Source organism: Sparus aurata, chromosome 3 (genome assembly GCF_900880675.1).
Source record: "Sparus aurata chromosome 3, fSpaAur1.1, whole genome shotgun sequence".
Taxonomy (NCBI): Eukaryota; Metazoa; Chordata; class Actinopteri; order Spariformes; family Sparidae; genus Sparus; species Sparus aurata.
Window position 1 is genome coordinate 6,561,240 of NC_044189.1, and position 14,023 is coordinate 6,575,262.

At 40.9% G+C, this 14,023-nt stretch overlaps 1 protein-coding gene across 1 annotated transcript in view; it reads left to right on the forward strand.

Annotated features, from left to right (window-relative positions):
* The window catches only part of erf (Ets2 repressor factor), a 36,743-nt gene that overhangs the window by 12,910 nt on the left and 9,810 nt on the right, over positions 1–14,023 (forward strand). Inside the window, exon 2 of the mRNA XM_030412291.1 lies at positions 9,681–9,915. Coding sequence (XP_030268151.1) covers positions 9,681–9,915 — 235 coding nt within the window. The remainder of the gene's footprint in view (positions 1–9,680; positions 9,916–14,023) is intronic.

The window sequence follows — 14,023 nt, forward strand, 5'->3', positions numbered from 1 at the left end:
GCGCTCACTATGTTTGTTGACGCCGTGATGATGTAATCAATCAGCAAAGCGCCGCGCTGACTGTGGAGCTGGTGGCTTTGTTGGGTTTAACACTTTGCTTGACTTGACTTCACTCTGCAGGATGACAGACAGCCTTATTTCCTGCAGACATTGTTTCATAAACATGTAGAAGTGTCATTTGCAGTGCAGCAGATAAACTAAATCTGTGCCGTCTCACGAACTACATTTACAGGACAATACTTCTTCACTCTGATTTCTGGTCAGTATCAAACATCGTCTATATCACTATGCATTTACATCAAGATGGTCAGCATGCCAAAAGCCGACAAAAAAAACAATCAGGTTGTATCGATTACACGGGACAGTTTCTATTTTTGATAGGTTTATGAAAAGGTTTCAACTTTTGGGCCTGTTTATTCTGACTGAGGTGTTACCACGGAACATTTTTCTTCTGTTTGGGCTTTTAAAACCAGATAATCAGGCTCCATGTAAACGCAGTGCTGGCCCTCTGCTTACAGACAATAGGGACAAATCTCACTCTCTCTCTTCTTTATTGTAATCTGTCTATGAGAATTATTTTATACCTTACTTGCTGTCATTTTCCACAAACACACTAAGAGCTCCTTCTTCCAAACAAATTCTATCCTGGCAGAAGGAAGCATGCTTGAAATCTGTAGCGTAGCAGTCAGGTAGCCAGGAGCTCATTACAGCTGAATGTTTTACAGGGTTGTCATTTTCTGGAAGGAAAGCACGCTCAGACGAGTTTTGGAGCACGTGTACATGCATGTACTGTGTGTGTTCTTCTTCCTCTCTGTATTCCCGTTACACGCCTCCACTTGGCTGAAGTGCTGCAGATTAGGAGATAGAAGTTTAAGATCACATCACCAATGTGATTGTTTTAACTTTTGTTTCTCATTAAACAATGAAAATCCTCTCAAGCATTAAATCTTCCTGTTTTTTTCGTGTGTATGTCTTTCAAACACAGACAGCAGAGGACAGAACCAGTGCAGCAAAATATTAACAACATTCAATCTAGGCACAGTTTTTTTTACTACATGACTATTTTGGTACAAACATTTACCCACCAGTGTGGCAGATAGCCTTCAGAGATTAAATCGCCAAACAGAAATCCGCCCACATTTGGCGCTCAGTGGGTGTTAATTTCAGACCCTGGGTGCATTCATTAAATGATATGGGCAAGTGACCACAGTAACATTATTCTGACATCCTTGATTCAGCTATAAAACTGTGGGGGCGCTGCTGAATGCAACAGGAGCTTCCCCTCATGTCAGAGCATAATAAGTGACTCTTCACTGCACACAGACACACACACACACACACACACACACACTAACCCGGGGCGGACTTAATCACAGCCTTGGCTGCCTCCTAGGTGCTGCAGAGTTCTCCGGGACGTGACAGGTTTCTGTCTGGCGAGGTTCGGGCGGCCGCTGTGTCACAGATTAGAGTGGCTCAGCTGTCTCAGTTGTAGCAGAGATGGTTTATACACTTTAAGGCTTCACTCTGCAGTCCCAAGGCTTTACTGCAGTGGCAAACGGTCAAACCCCCTACTTTCTACTGTGACTTAACTCCTTTCTGCAGACTTGAGAACACAGGTGTCTGTGCTCTTAAACTGCTCATCCCAAATAGTGAGGCTTTGTTTAGTTTGGACTGCTCGCAGACTACGGGAAGAGATCGCTCACAGCTCAAGCAATTTGGAAAATGGATTTTAGAGATGGAAAGCAGAAGCGCTTGACTGAAGCCATACAGTGTCTGTCGGTTGATGGCTTCTTAAAATTTCTGTGCCAAAAGAATATTTGATAACAAATCCAGAGTCACTGAGCATTATCAGCACAAATGGACTTACAGCACAGTGTAACAGTGTTTTTGTTCCTTGATTGAGAAATTAAAACCTTTCTTTAGCTAGATACTTATTTCTGTAAGTAGCTCTCCTCCCAAACACTGGCCCCGTCCTCCCAGTCTGTGTCTGATGGTTCACCCGTCTATCTGTCTATCTGTCTGTCTGTTGTGTAACGGGAATCATGTGAGAACCGAGGTAAAGGTTCACGCCATGCACCTGCAGACGGCCATCCTCTTTTCCCTTTGATCTCTGCTAGATCGTGTTTCTCGTTCTCCTTTTGCACACTTTTCTACCTCCGCCACTCCTCTGCCTTTCCACCTGATTTCCTCCTCGTTCCGTCTTATTCTCTGACTCCTCCCCAGCGTTAAGCCACTGGCTCCTCAAATCTTAACTCCATCCTTTAAGGGTAATTATGAGATCAGCTGAATGAGGAGCAGAGAGTTTTTAAACAGTAGTTTGAGGCTCAGGACTCCTCAATAAAGCAGTGTTAGATTGACTGTTTTTATCCTGGTGTTGTAGACTGGTAGTTTATACTGCGAGACAGAAATGGAAACCCAGACAACCAGATCTGCACATTCATCATCTTAAACTTAGTAGATTTAGAGTTAAACTTCCATTTTTCCAGAGATTGTTTAAGGAACTCAATTCATTTAAGATTAGGATGCTAACTTTATAAACATTTATTTCATAGTTGGGTATTTTCCCCAAGAATGTGACTCTGAACATGCCATTAGCACTCACTCCCAGCGGAGATTCCCCGTTTTCCTGCTCTGTACAGATTAATTTCCTGCTTTTCTGTATTGTCCTGATCCCATCTGTGATAAACCCCATCCAGATTTAGTCCTCCAGCCCTCGGCCGTTTAGCCTGGCCTGTTACCTCTGTGCGTAGGTCTCCTCGCCCCTGAATCGTTGCCCTGCAGACAGACACACCGACCTTTCCAAAGGCTAAATATAGAGCCACTAAAGAATGGGAGGAAGGGAGGGAAAAATAAACGGGGGGATAGATGGATAGATGGAACAGCGTGTTAAAGCAACTTGTTGCGGAGAGCGAGAGACGTCGAGAAGGAGGCCGTTCGTGTTTAGTCTCAGCGGCTGCAGGCCTTCTGGACAATACCCCAATGATGGCTATCGGTTATTACAAGCACTATTCCAACTGTGGTGACGTCAGAGTCCCTAAGAAAAGCAGACCTGCGTGTTAAACTCCCCTGAAACACCGGCTGTGGCTGCACAGATCCTATGTTTCTCTTGGAAAGGAGAACACAGGTGGCTTGGGACTGGAGGCCAGTAGTAAATTAGTTTTTCTACCGAGTACTTTGCTATATATAGAATCTAATGAGGCCTGAAATGGAGTGTTTCACTTCTGCCTGACAATCAAAAATTCTTCCTGTCTGGAATAGGAGCTTGCCAGATTGAACAAAGGGCTTCGGGTTTGTTTGTCTGCTTTTGTGTCAATTTTCCCGGATTTGTTGCGGCACATCCAGACCCCCTGTGCTGATGACTACTCGACCAGTGTCATAGTTTAGTTTGAAGCAACTGTAGTCTGAAAAAGCTCTGCCAGTTTTACATGTTGAATTGTTTGAAAATTACAGTAGTAGTAACCCTTCAGTTACACTTTTCTATGCAGCTCAAGTGTAAATGAACAACGCAAGAAAAAGCACGTAGAATATTATTATTTTGTCTGTATGTGATGTTTTTACGTGCAACCTGAGCATAAGAGACTGAACGGATACGATATATTTCTCCCTGGGTTGAGATGCTGATTATTATTATTATTATTATTATTATTATTATTATTATTCAAGGAGTCCAATAAACTTGATTTGGAACCGATGTACATTTGCAGTAAAAATTACAATCTTACTGTCAACAACAACCAGTGACAGATTTACTACAATTTACTCAAGTGCTCTATTGTACTTGTGTGCACTTTTGAGTCACTTGAGTATTTCTTTGTTTTCTGCCACTTCATGCTTCCTCTCCACTACATTTACTTGATAACTTAAGTTACAAGTTACTCTGCAGATTCAGAATATTCAGTGCTGAAAGGCTATTACTGAGAGATTGTTGCATCAGAGCCAAAATAGTCCAATTTTACATTTGTTAATTTTTTCAGCAATCTGGCACAAAAACACTGATATCTAAAAAAAAAAATTGGAAAATAATGAGTATCCTAAAAAGAGAGCTACACACTTGACAGTTGCAAGCTTCCCTAATTTTGGTTAAAATGGGTGGAGTTGGTTCGACCCAAAATTGGAGAACTGCTCTCCCTCCACGCCGAGGACGAAATAACAAGTCAGAAATCTCTCGCCTCATACATTAACATAACATTTCTGTGATGCTTCATCTCACGTGCCAGATGCTTGATATCATGCAAGCTTTGTGGTTACATTAATTGCAGAAGCTAGTCGCTACAGATACCAATGAGATGTAAAGATTTCAGGAACAACAAAATTAGCAAATGTTCATTACATGAGGATGTCCGACTAAAAGGGAAATAAATTGACTCAGTTCATGCAAAGATGGTGAATTGCTTGCTTTATAATCATACCATAAAATTTAGGCTGAGCTTGGCTGGTGTCCGCTCCTCTTTGCCTCAGGGCTGAGATCACCAAACACAGAAGGTTTCTTCGAATTATGACAATCTGTATGCAACAACAAAGTTTGCCTGTTTATTCGGTCTTACTTCACATTTTCTGTCCTTGTCCAGCTCCCCTCTGGTATCTGTTAATACGTTTTTAACTCACATTACATTAAGGACCAGCTGTAGCAGATGCGTCTCCAACTGGACTCCTCAGTTTTGCATCTGTCAGAGTGCCACACTAGCAGCTGTGCTGTCTGATTTTCAGTATCCGTCTCTCTTTTCCATCAGTGTGCTGCCTCTGAAAAAAATTCAAGAGAAAAACCACGAATGTGAATGAACGGGCTTCAGAAGTGAAATGTAATTAACCTACGGGAGTTTATGCTCGAGCTGGGTGATCTGGGTGCTGGTGAAAACCTGCTCCTCCAGTACTTAGAAGACGGGGCAGTGTGTCCTTGGTGTTGCAACACAGTGTGACAGCAGAGCTGGCGCTGCAGCGAGAGGTCTCTGCTGGTCAGGCAGCCTGAGACAGATCACACCCTCACACTGAAGCTCTCTGGATCTGTGCCCAAACTCTAAACTCTTTTGGCAAGTTTCTGTAATTGAATCATATTTTGTCTTGTCTGTCGTGACTCTGCCTTTTATTTTTAGAGCTAAAAGCTTTTGTTGCTAGGAGACAGTGTGTCTTAGGAGAGGCTGAGCGAGGGAGGGACAAAATGAAAGAGAAAAGAAAGAAGGAAAGCGATGGCAGTGGTGTTGAGGGGGAGAAAGGCGGAATCTGTGAAAGCTGAACGACGAACGAACAAGCTATGAGTCAGCAGGGACATCTGCACCACACACACACACATGCAGTGGGCATGGTTGCTATTCCTGTGTTCTTTGTCTGTGTGCTCTGTGCACCCACGCATGAACCCACTTACCTCTCCCCACTAACCTGTGTTGTGTGTCTGTGTACTTTGTGTGTGTGAGAGAGATATTAGCTCGCCCACTTTGATTTAACCCACTGCTGTTGTGTGTGTGTGTACATGTGCACATGTGTATTTTTCTATACCCCATTATGAAGCAGTGCACTGTGTCTGTGTCACAACGTGTAACCTGTCCCCAGTGACAAGAGCCTTATTGTCTTGTGTATGAATCATATGCTTGTACCCCATTAGTAATCTGCTTTCAAATGGCTATTACCAACCATCAGAGCCAGCTTGTCTGTCTTCTGGCTCACTTTTTAAGCACCATAGCCGATCAGATGTCAGCATGCGGTTTATTAGTCATAAGGAACTGGTCTGTTTTTCAGGATTTTTTTTCTCCTCAATATGAGTTTTGTAAGTTTTTTTTGAGTGCCTGGTTCAGAAAGTAAATATCATCCATATTTGCAGATTTATAGAGTGAACGTAGCAAATCTCTCTCATACTTCTGATTCTGTTTCCAAAAAATTCTAATATTAGACCTTAAAAACACAAGAAGACACACCACACTCCTTAGGGTTTATTTTATAACTTTGATTAAAAATTCACAACATGCCCGTGTAGAGACAATCATTACCTATCCTTGAAAGACATACACATCTCACCACACACTGTTTGAGAATTAGAAATCTATTGATAAAAACACAGTTTGTTGCTTCATTATGCCGTAACATAAAGAGATGGTCCAATCACATTAACATCATGAAACATCTCCAGTTACATTGTAAATTTTCAATTAAAAGCCTTAGCTTGGAGGTTATATATTCTGTGTCTTTTTAAATAGTTGTATCATGATTCATACAGAGTCTTGAAGTTTGGCAAATGCTGAATTTTAACTTGTGTTTTCCAGATGTGTAGTGCGCTGGAATTTGAATGTACTCCTTAAAAAATGCTTGATTTTCAACACAGTCTGGTGTTTTATCTACAGAACATCTCATACAAACCAAAAGTCCTTTTAATATTTGAAATAAAATGATCCTGTCTTTATTGTTTTATCTCCTGGCATCAAAAGGAACTAGCATTAATTAATCATGATCAAAACAAAGTCAGTATAAACAGCTGGTTATATATACAAAGAAACAATATACAGTGATTGTTGTGGGTGTGAAGGAATTTTGTTTTTATTTAACTTTTTAGATGTGATGATAAAAGCTTCTAGTGTCTGGAAATCTTTTGTTTATGTACCTTGAAAGTGCTCGAAAATCACTTTAATTTTACCCTTAAAAAGCTGTATGAGCTTGGGATGGGAATTCAAGAATGGTATTTGATAGTCACTGGGAACTATTCAGCAATCATTCGAAGATCTGCAGTTTGTATGTAGTTAAGTAGTGGCACAGCCTTATATTAACCTTTTGTGCTAAGACCGTGCTACTCACGTTTAACCGGATTTTGATAATCCTAACCTAAGGGAAGGGAAAAAATTGAATATATTCAGACAAAACCACAGTCGCTTGAACTACTCGAATAAATTTCCAATTTAATGAATATTTGAAAATCATGGCTCACCCCCAGTATGACCCTTGTATCTATTAAATGGTCCCATGAATTGCAAGTGATCGGGGAATGAAAGCATCAACATTTTTCATCTGGGAATTATGAAAAATGGAAATCAAGTTTAGAAAAGGGAGGATGTAACTCTGCTCCACTGGAATTCTTGCACAATTTTAGTGTCTGTTTGACAATAAAAAGTCAGCGCTTGAATCGATGCTAAAGAGAGAAACAGATTGCAGTTTCTCAACTTGTGTGTGTTTCTCTTTTTGTTGGGCCGCAAGGGAGCTTGCAGCAATTTCAGAGGCAACGTGCCCGTGTAATACTTGGAGGTCAGCTGCTTGCTAAGTTTAAACTCCTGTGACAGTATGGGCAAAAAAATCCATTAAAAACTTGCCTCCAGTGCTTAGTCACTAGAACATTGTTGTAAAGTGGCGACAATGGATTGTAAACGCTATGAATTACATTTGCAAGTGCATTTTTGCGGCTCCCTCTCTGGCATTGTTGTAGGTCTTAGTGCACAAACTGTCAGCTGTTCACCACTTTTTCTACTTCCACTACTAATTCTACTAATAGCTGCACTTTGCACACCTGATATCGGACTTTGGCTTCTCCGTGTCTGGCTTGGTCAGTTTTTCCATGACTCGCTTTGACTCCATTTACACCTGCTATTAAAATCTGTATCAGGATAAGGGGAAACACATGTGAAGGACCGGCTGTAGACGCACACATCATTGTGCTCAGGATTTGATAGAACAAATCAGCGCATTGTGATTCGTATCAGCAGAGTTCGCCCAGTTCATAATAATTCAGTGCTCGGAGTGTGTTCAGAGACAGCACCACCCAAGAAGGTAGGAATGTCGTGACTCACTGTGGAGTTTGTCATCCACTCACCTGCACCAAAAGAGTGGTTTGATCCATTTCTGCCAGTTGTTTCTCCTTAAACTGAATCACTGTGATCAATCCACTGAGCATTCAAAGAAGAAACAAGCAGTAAGAACATCCTGTTTTGAAAAGTAAATATCAAGTGCACTGCATCATTTTTAGGATACTGACACCTGCTTTTTGTCTCCCTGCTTATTCATAAATGAATCTAATCCTCATAAGCACACAGGGCAGACAATGAGAGCACACATTGTGTAAATGGAAGAGTCATAATTGATTTAATTACCATCTGGGCACCATGACTAGATACAGTTTACTTTAGCCCTGGGTTTAGTTGCCAGGTGTGTCTTCTTTTTATTTTTTTAAACAAGTTTTACAACTCCTCCTTTCAGTTTTTATGTCCTGTTATCTGTTTTTCATCAGTTCTTTTGTTCTCTTGTGTGGTTGTTTTTGTGTGTTTCTTGTCTGGTTTTATGGAGCGGGCCCCAAGGCGGTTTCCTATCAAATGTTGACAAGGCAATAAAGTGCTGCAAAAATTAAACAATTCCCCATTTAATGTCAGATCAGCGGGCCTGTACACGGATACTTTAGACGGTGTTGTCTCATCGAGTACGGTGCAACAACTGTCATATATTATCACAACTGTGTCATGTGCAGTCATTGGAACTTGGGTCAATGGGCTACATTGTGTTGGTGTTATAGTCTCTCAGCCTTGAGCATATCATAGTTAGCAGTTCACTGTCTATGCTATATAGATATGACACGTTGGAGTGTGGGAAACTGATTGTACTGGTATTTAGGAGTGTGTGTTTCTTTACAGTTACATAAACACATGCACACACTAAATTCAGCATTGTTATATTGCGGCCATATGTTTCCCACCCTCCGCTTTCTCAGCCTGATTGCCAAGGCACATCTGGTCCTAATGAGGTGTGTGTGTGTGTGTGTGTGTGTGTGTGTGTGTGTGTGTGTGTGTGTGTGTGTGTGTGTGTGTGTCACTATGCCTTTGCTATTCAGCTTTCAGCCTGGCCTTGTGTTGAAGTGGTGTCGAGTCTTTTACTGCCACCCACTGCTTTACAACTCAAAGCCTATACTTTCAACTGTTGGATAATAGTGTGTGTGCCTGCGCAAGTGCGTGTTCTGATAGTAGTTATAAAACTGTAGCTTATATTTTGTCTGCACATATCTCAAGGCCTGTTAATCTGTTGTAACAGTGCTGATTTTCCAGCTTTGATGGCGATAGCAGTGAGGTTTTGATATGGCTGCGGTTTGTGGGAACAGATTTAGTTAAAATGCTCGTCATCAGCTTTCCTTGAGGCATGAGATCCACTTTGCTCCAAAGTCATAGACCAAAATGTGTGCTGGATATCAGCTGCATGCTTCATCCAAGCTTCCATCCTTGATTCTGTGATTCTTCACAGTCTCATGTCTGGTATCCTGATTCAGTGTTGTTTCTCTATTTCTCCTCTATTGTCTATTTGTCTCCACTAAAGACTCCCTTTTTTCTTAGAAAAATTGGAACCGGTTTGCGACACATTTTTTTTTGCCTTATGTTTATCTCCAATGAGACAAAAAACAACCTTCAAGCACAAAAATGGATGCCAGTTGACTGTGTTTTTGCAAAACACAATATGTCTTTCAGTAACAAAATATTTGCCATACACATTGTGGCAAAATTCCGACCAGTATTAGCCGTAAACACAAGCATTTCTCGCTATTGTGTTGCTGACCCTGGTATCAGCAGCAGAAGAGGATGATGTTTTATTACATGCAGTGCACAAATAATTTGAGACTAAACATGTTTAAAGAGCTGGATTGAACCCAGATTCTTCTTGTTGTGTACATCCTGTCTTTCATTTCTTCCACCGTGCTGAATACCCCTCTCCTCTCTCCTCTGTCCCCTCAGGGTTTGCCTTCCCAGAATGGGCCTACAAGCCCGAGTCGAGCCCGGGCTCCAGACAGATCCAGCTATGGCACTTCATCCTGGAGCTGCTGAGGAAAGAAGAGTACCACGACGTCATTGCCTGGCAGGGAGACTATGGGGAGTTTGTCATCAAAGACCCAGATGAGGTTGCCCGCCTATGGGGGGCCAGAAAGTGTAAACCACAGATGAACTATGACAAGCTCAGCCGAGCGCTAAGGTGAGACTAAAGAGGGTGAAAAGGGGTGAAAGAAATGGAAGATGACACCTTCTGTAACTTAACACTGAATGATACTTTCAAAGAATCTAAGCCATGTAAAGAAATATAGGATACATATCACACAACAGAAGTTAGTAAGAAGGAAAACTAATTACTAATCTGCAAATATTTTGGCTGATATACATATAAACATATTTTTATAAACAGTCTTTTCTGTAGTGGAATTAGCATATTATTATGCCTACTGATGCCCACTGGCAGATGCAGATAAAATGTACACATTGCCAGAGCAAAATAAGAACAACCTAGTCAACGGTTTGTGTAGCATGTGCATAATTTAAGCATTAACTTATCAGCCTATCATATCTGCAGGAATGTTGATGTCAAGCCGAGGCCAATTTGTCATTTTGAAGTGATGACGTGTCTTAAATCATGCTTTGCTAATTGATCACTGAGCTGTTGAAAGTAAGCACCTAGGTCAGATGACACTTGTTGATAGCAGCACATGACAAACACTGGCTCATTGAAAAGTGCTACCCATCCTTAGTAAGGCAAGTCTGTACTGATGCTGATATGTAGCTTCATATTTGGGTCATGTGCTCGGAGAGAAGGTATCAGCACCAGAGGAGTCAGATGATGGCAAACAGCCCAGACGAGTCAATCTTAAGTTACAGGAACTGGAATCATGTTGGTCTGAACTCCAGATGAACTGCGATAAACTCTCTGAAGCATACATGATTGATTTTAAAATAATCCAATTTGTTAGGGGGTAAGATAACAATGCAGCAGTGTGTCCATTTACACATCCCTCACACTCCAAAGGATTCAAGCGACATATCTTTTCAAAATTATCTCAGCTTGTTCTGTCTCAGCCTGAACTTTACAAGGCGTAAAAGCAATCTTTAAATGGCACTTCAATAACGGAAGCAGAACAATAGAAGACGAGGAAAGTGGCGATGAAGCTTTCATCTTATTTCTTCACCATGACCCATTTTCCTTATTTAGATTCTGTTGAGTTACAAGACTATACATTTAGAAAAAAAGCTTCTGTTTTTCATCTAATAATGATTCATAGGAAAATTTTTAAGCTTCACTTCCCTCATTTCTAGAGTTCCCCCAACCATTATAAGGCTTTGGTCACACTCGAGGGACTTCTTGTGCTAGTTTTCTTTTTTTTTTTGATTTTCAAACTTTTCTGTACCTCACAGATGTGTGCAGTGAGTCTTTAATGAATCAAGGAAAAAGTCTGATTACTCTTGGTTATGTGCAATGTTTGCAGCGTGCATGATTGATCTTATCTTTCCAGTTTTCCTAAATCCCAGACTCTTTCGTAACTGGCTCAGGGATAAATTAGAGCTTTGTTACAGAGGTATCAAACGTGCAAGACACAAAGAACTTGTTGATGCTTTGTGTGAATGTGCATCTCGCTGCTGCGTGCAAACACTCCAGGGTGACAGCAGATTTAGAAACACACACACCTTCACCCTGCGCAGAGCACATGTGGGATGCTGCAGAGTTTTATTTAGCTGCCAGTCTGTCCTCTCATAATCATCCACACACATGCACGCACGCACGCACGCACACACACACACGCTGCTAGTCATCAGTGTCGCCTCCTGTGTTGTAGGTTGGTGTGGGTTATAGTTTGCCATGGTGATGACTAGTTACACTGCCTCATCACCACACACACACACATGCTCTCTCTCTCTCACACACACACACACACACACACACACACACACACACACACACACACACACACACACACACACTTAACACCTTGTTATATGTCAGTCCTCCTCCAGCCCATCTGTGTCTTGTTTGTTGCTTAAACCTTTTTTTATCATCGTATTTAAAGACACCCAGCCGTTCCTGAACTTGTATAGGGATCAGAATGTGATCCTAAAGTGTTATATATATGATGGTGATGTAACACATTGATTTTACTGCGTTATTTGTTTGTTAGTTCACTTAACAGGGAAAATACGGATAAACATTGTTGCATAAGGAGAAACAATGCAACAGATAATATATGTAGGACATCTTGCTGAACCTGGTTAGAGATGAAGGAAAGTATTTATATCCCTCATGTATTCAGGAGACCGTTAAAGATCTTTTTCTTAAAATCGATGTATTAAAAAGTTTCATAACAAAAGTTTCATGCGTTTATCAGTTGAAGAAGAATATCATGCAGCGTACAGTTTATATCACTCAAAGAGGAATTTTGATGTAGAAAAGGGACAAAAATGAAAATGTTTATTTTTTCACTTCGGTGTCTAGTGATGATTTCATTATTTAAAACCATGGGACCAATAGATGAGACATGTAAACAACAACAAAGGAAAAAGAAAATGTTTTTGTGTGGGAGTCATTCTCTCAGTTTCATCGACTGAATCAGCCATCCTTTCCTCTGTTTAGTCATATTTTGGCTCCTCAATAAAGTCTACTTCTTCCACTTTTCTTCCATCCGAGCGATCTCAATCCAGTTTACGTCTGATAGCTTTTTTACTGGCTGTTCATAATATTTTGATTATGTACGTGTGCCTTATACATTTTTCTTATCATGATTAAAATTACAAAGGCTACAGGAAAGTTCAAACAGTACCGTATCCTAGTATCTTTGTGTAACTTATCCCACAAAGTTAATATTTCATTCCTTTTCCAATAATTTAGTAGCAGAGGGAGTTCAGGGATGTGGGGATTGTTTAATTGACTATGTCGGTCTTTGATCCTTGATCCTTTATCTGACTCTAACCAAGAGTCAGTTCACTAGTGGCAGATTGAAGAAACTAACTGGGTGCATCCACCTCGTTAACAATTAACAAATGGCTCATTGTCAAACATTATATCATGAATGCCGAAAGTCATCAGTCACAATCAAGTTATTTAAAAGGCATCAAACTTATCACAAACACACAGAGACAAACCAAAGATGTAGATCTCTAAATTAAACATGGACACTAAATCGCTTGTATCTTCAAGAAGGAGTTCAGCCCACAGAAGTTTAACAGTAAATCAACAGTCAATTTGTTGCAGGTTCAGTTACTTTCTCTCTGGTCTCAGTATTTTACGTCAAGGAGCTGCTGGAGCCAGACGTTGCTGTGATGTCTGTCTTGTGGTTTGTCAACCTTTTATATGAATGAAGGGTTGTTAATTCATTCTGAAGTCTGTGGAAGAAAGTTCTCCGTTAGATGTGAAGTCCCTGATTGATGCTGCTGTTCGTCTTTGAAGTGAGTTTGCACTGATAAACACATGTGTGTGTTCACTCAAGCGTGTACAGTATATATGTGTAGACACACGTCTGTGTGTTCAACATAGTCAAAGTGCTTTCTAGTTTATTTGAAGGAAGTTCAAATGGTCTTCAAATGGTCTTCAAATGGTCTTCAAAGAGCAGGAGGCCTGGAGCAAGTCTGGGCCCAGTATGTGAGACCGGCTGTCCTGTATTGATTCAGTACTGTATGAGTGTGTGTTTGTTCCTTTCACATGTACGTCAAGTCCTTTTCCCACATATCTGTGAGCATTATGTCCCCAATACTGCACACGCATCCTGATATTGTTAACATGGACATTGAAGGTTTTCTTACCCTCAGATGTGCAGAAACTAAAGGTTATGAACTCATTTTTAAAACACAAAAATGTGAACTATTGCTGATCTTTTCGCTATCAGCCATGAGAAGCAGGTAATTATCTGTTAGTGGCTGAAAAAGATCTATGTCTTACATCCCAAACCTTTTCCACCACTGTCTGCTCAGTAGTTTTGTCATTTCTGACACTGTAGAGCTGCCTGCTCCTCGTGTGAGTTTATGTTTTTGTGTGTGTGTGTCTGTTTGACATGTGATGGTGTGGGTGTGCGTAGTAGTCGGCTCTATCAGAAGAGGCCCTTCACTCATTGAGTCACTGAGGGGCTGGATGAGCTCCTGGTTCACACAGTCCTGCTCCTCTGTGTTGTACCAAACTCCAGTGACTAATACGCTAAATCGCACTGAAGCAGAGGTACAGCTGGCCACGGCTTCTTCAGTATGACAAACATGTCCACGGTTGTTGTTGTTGTTGTTGTTGTTTTTTTATCCATCACTACGAGTGCGACTGATTAAAGGGAAATAATATT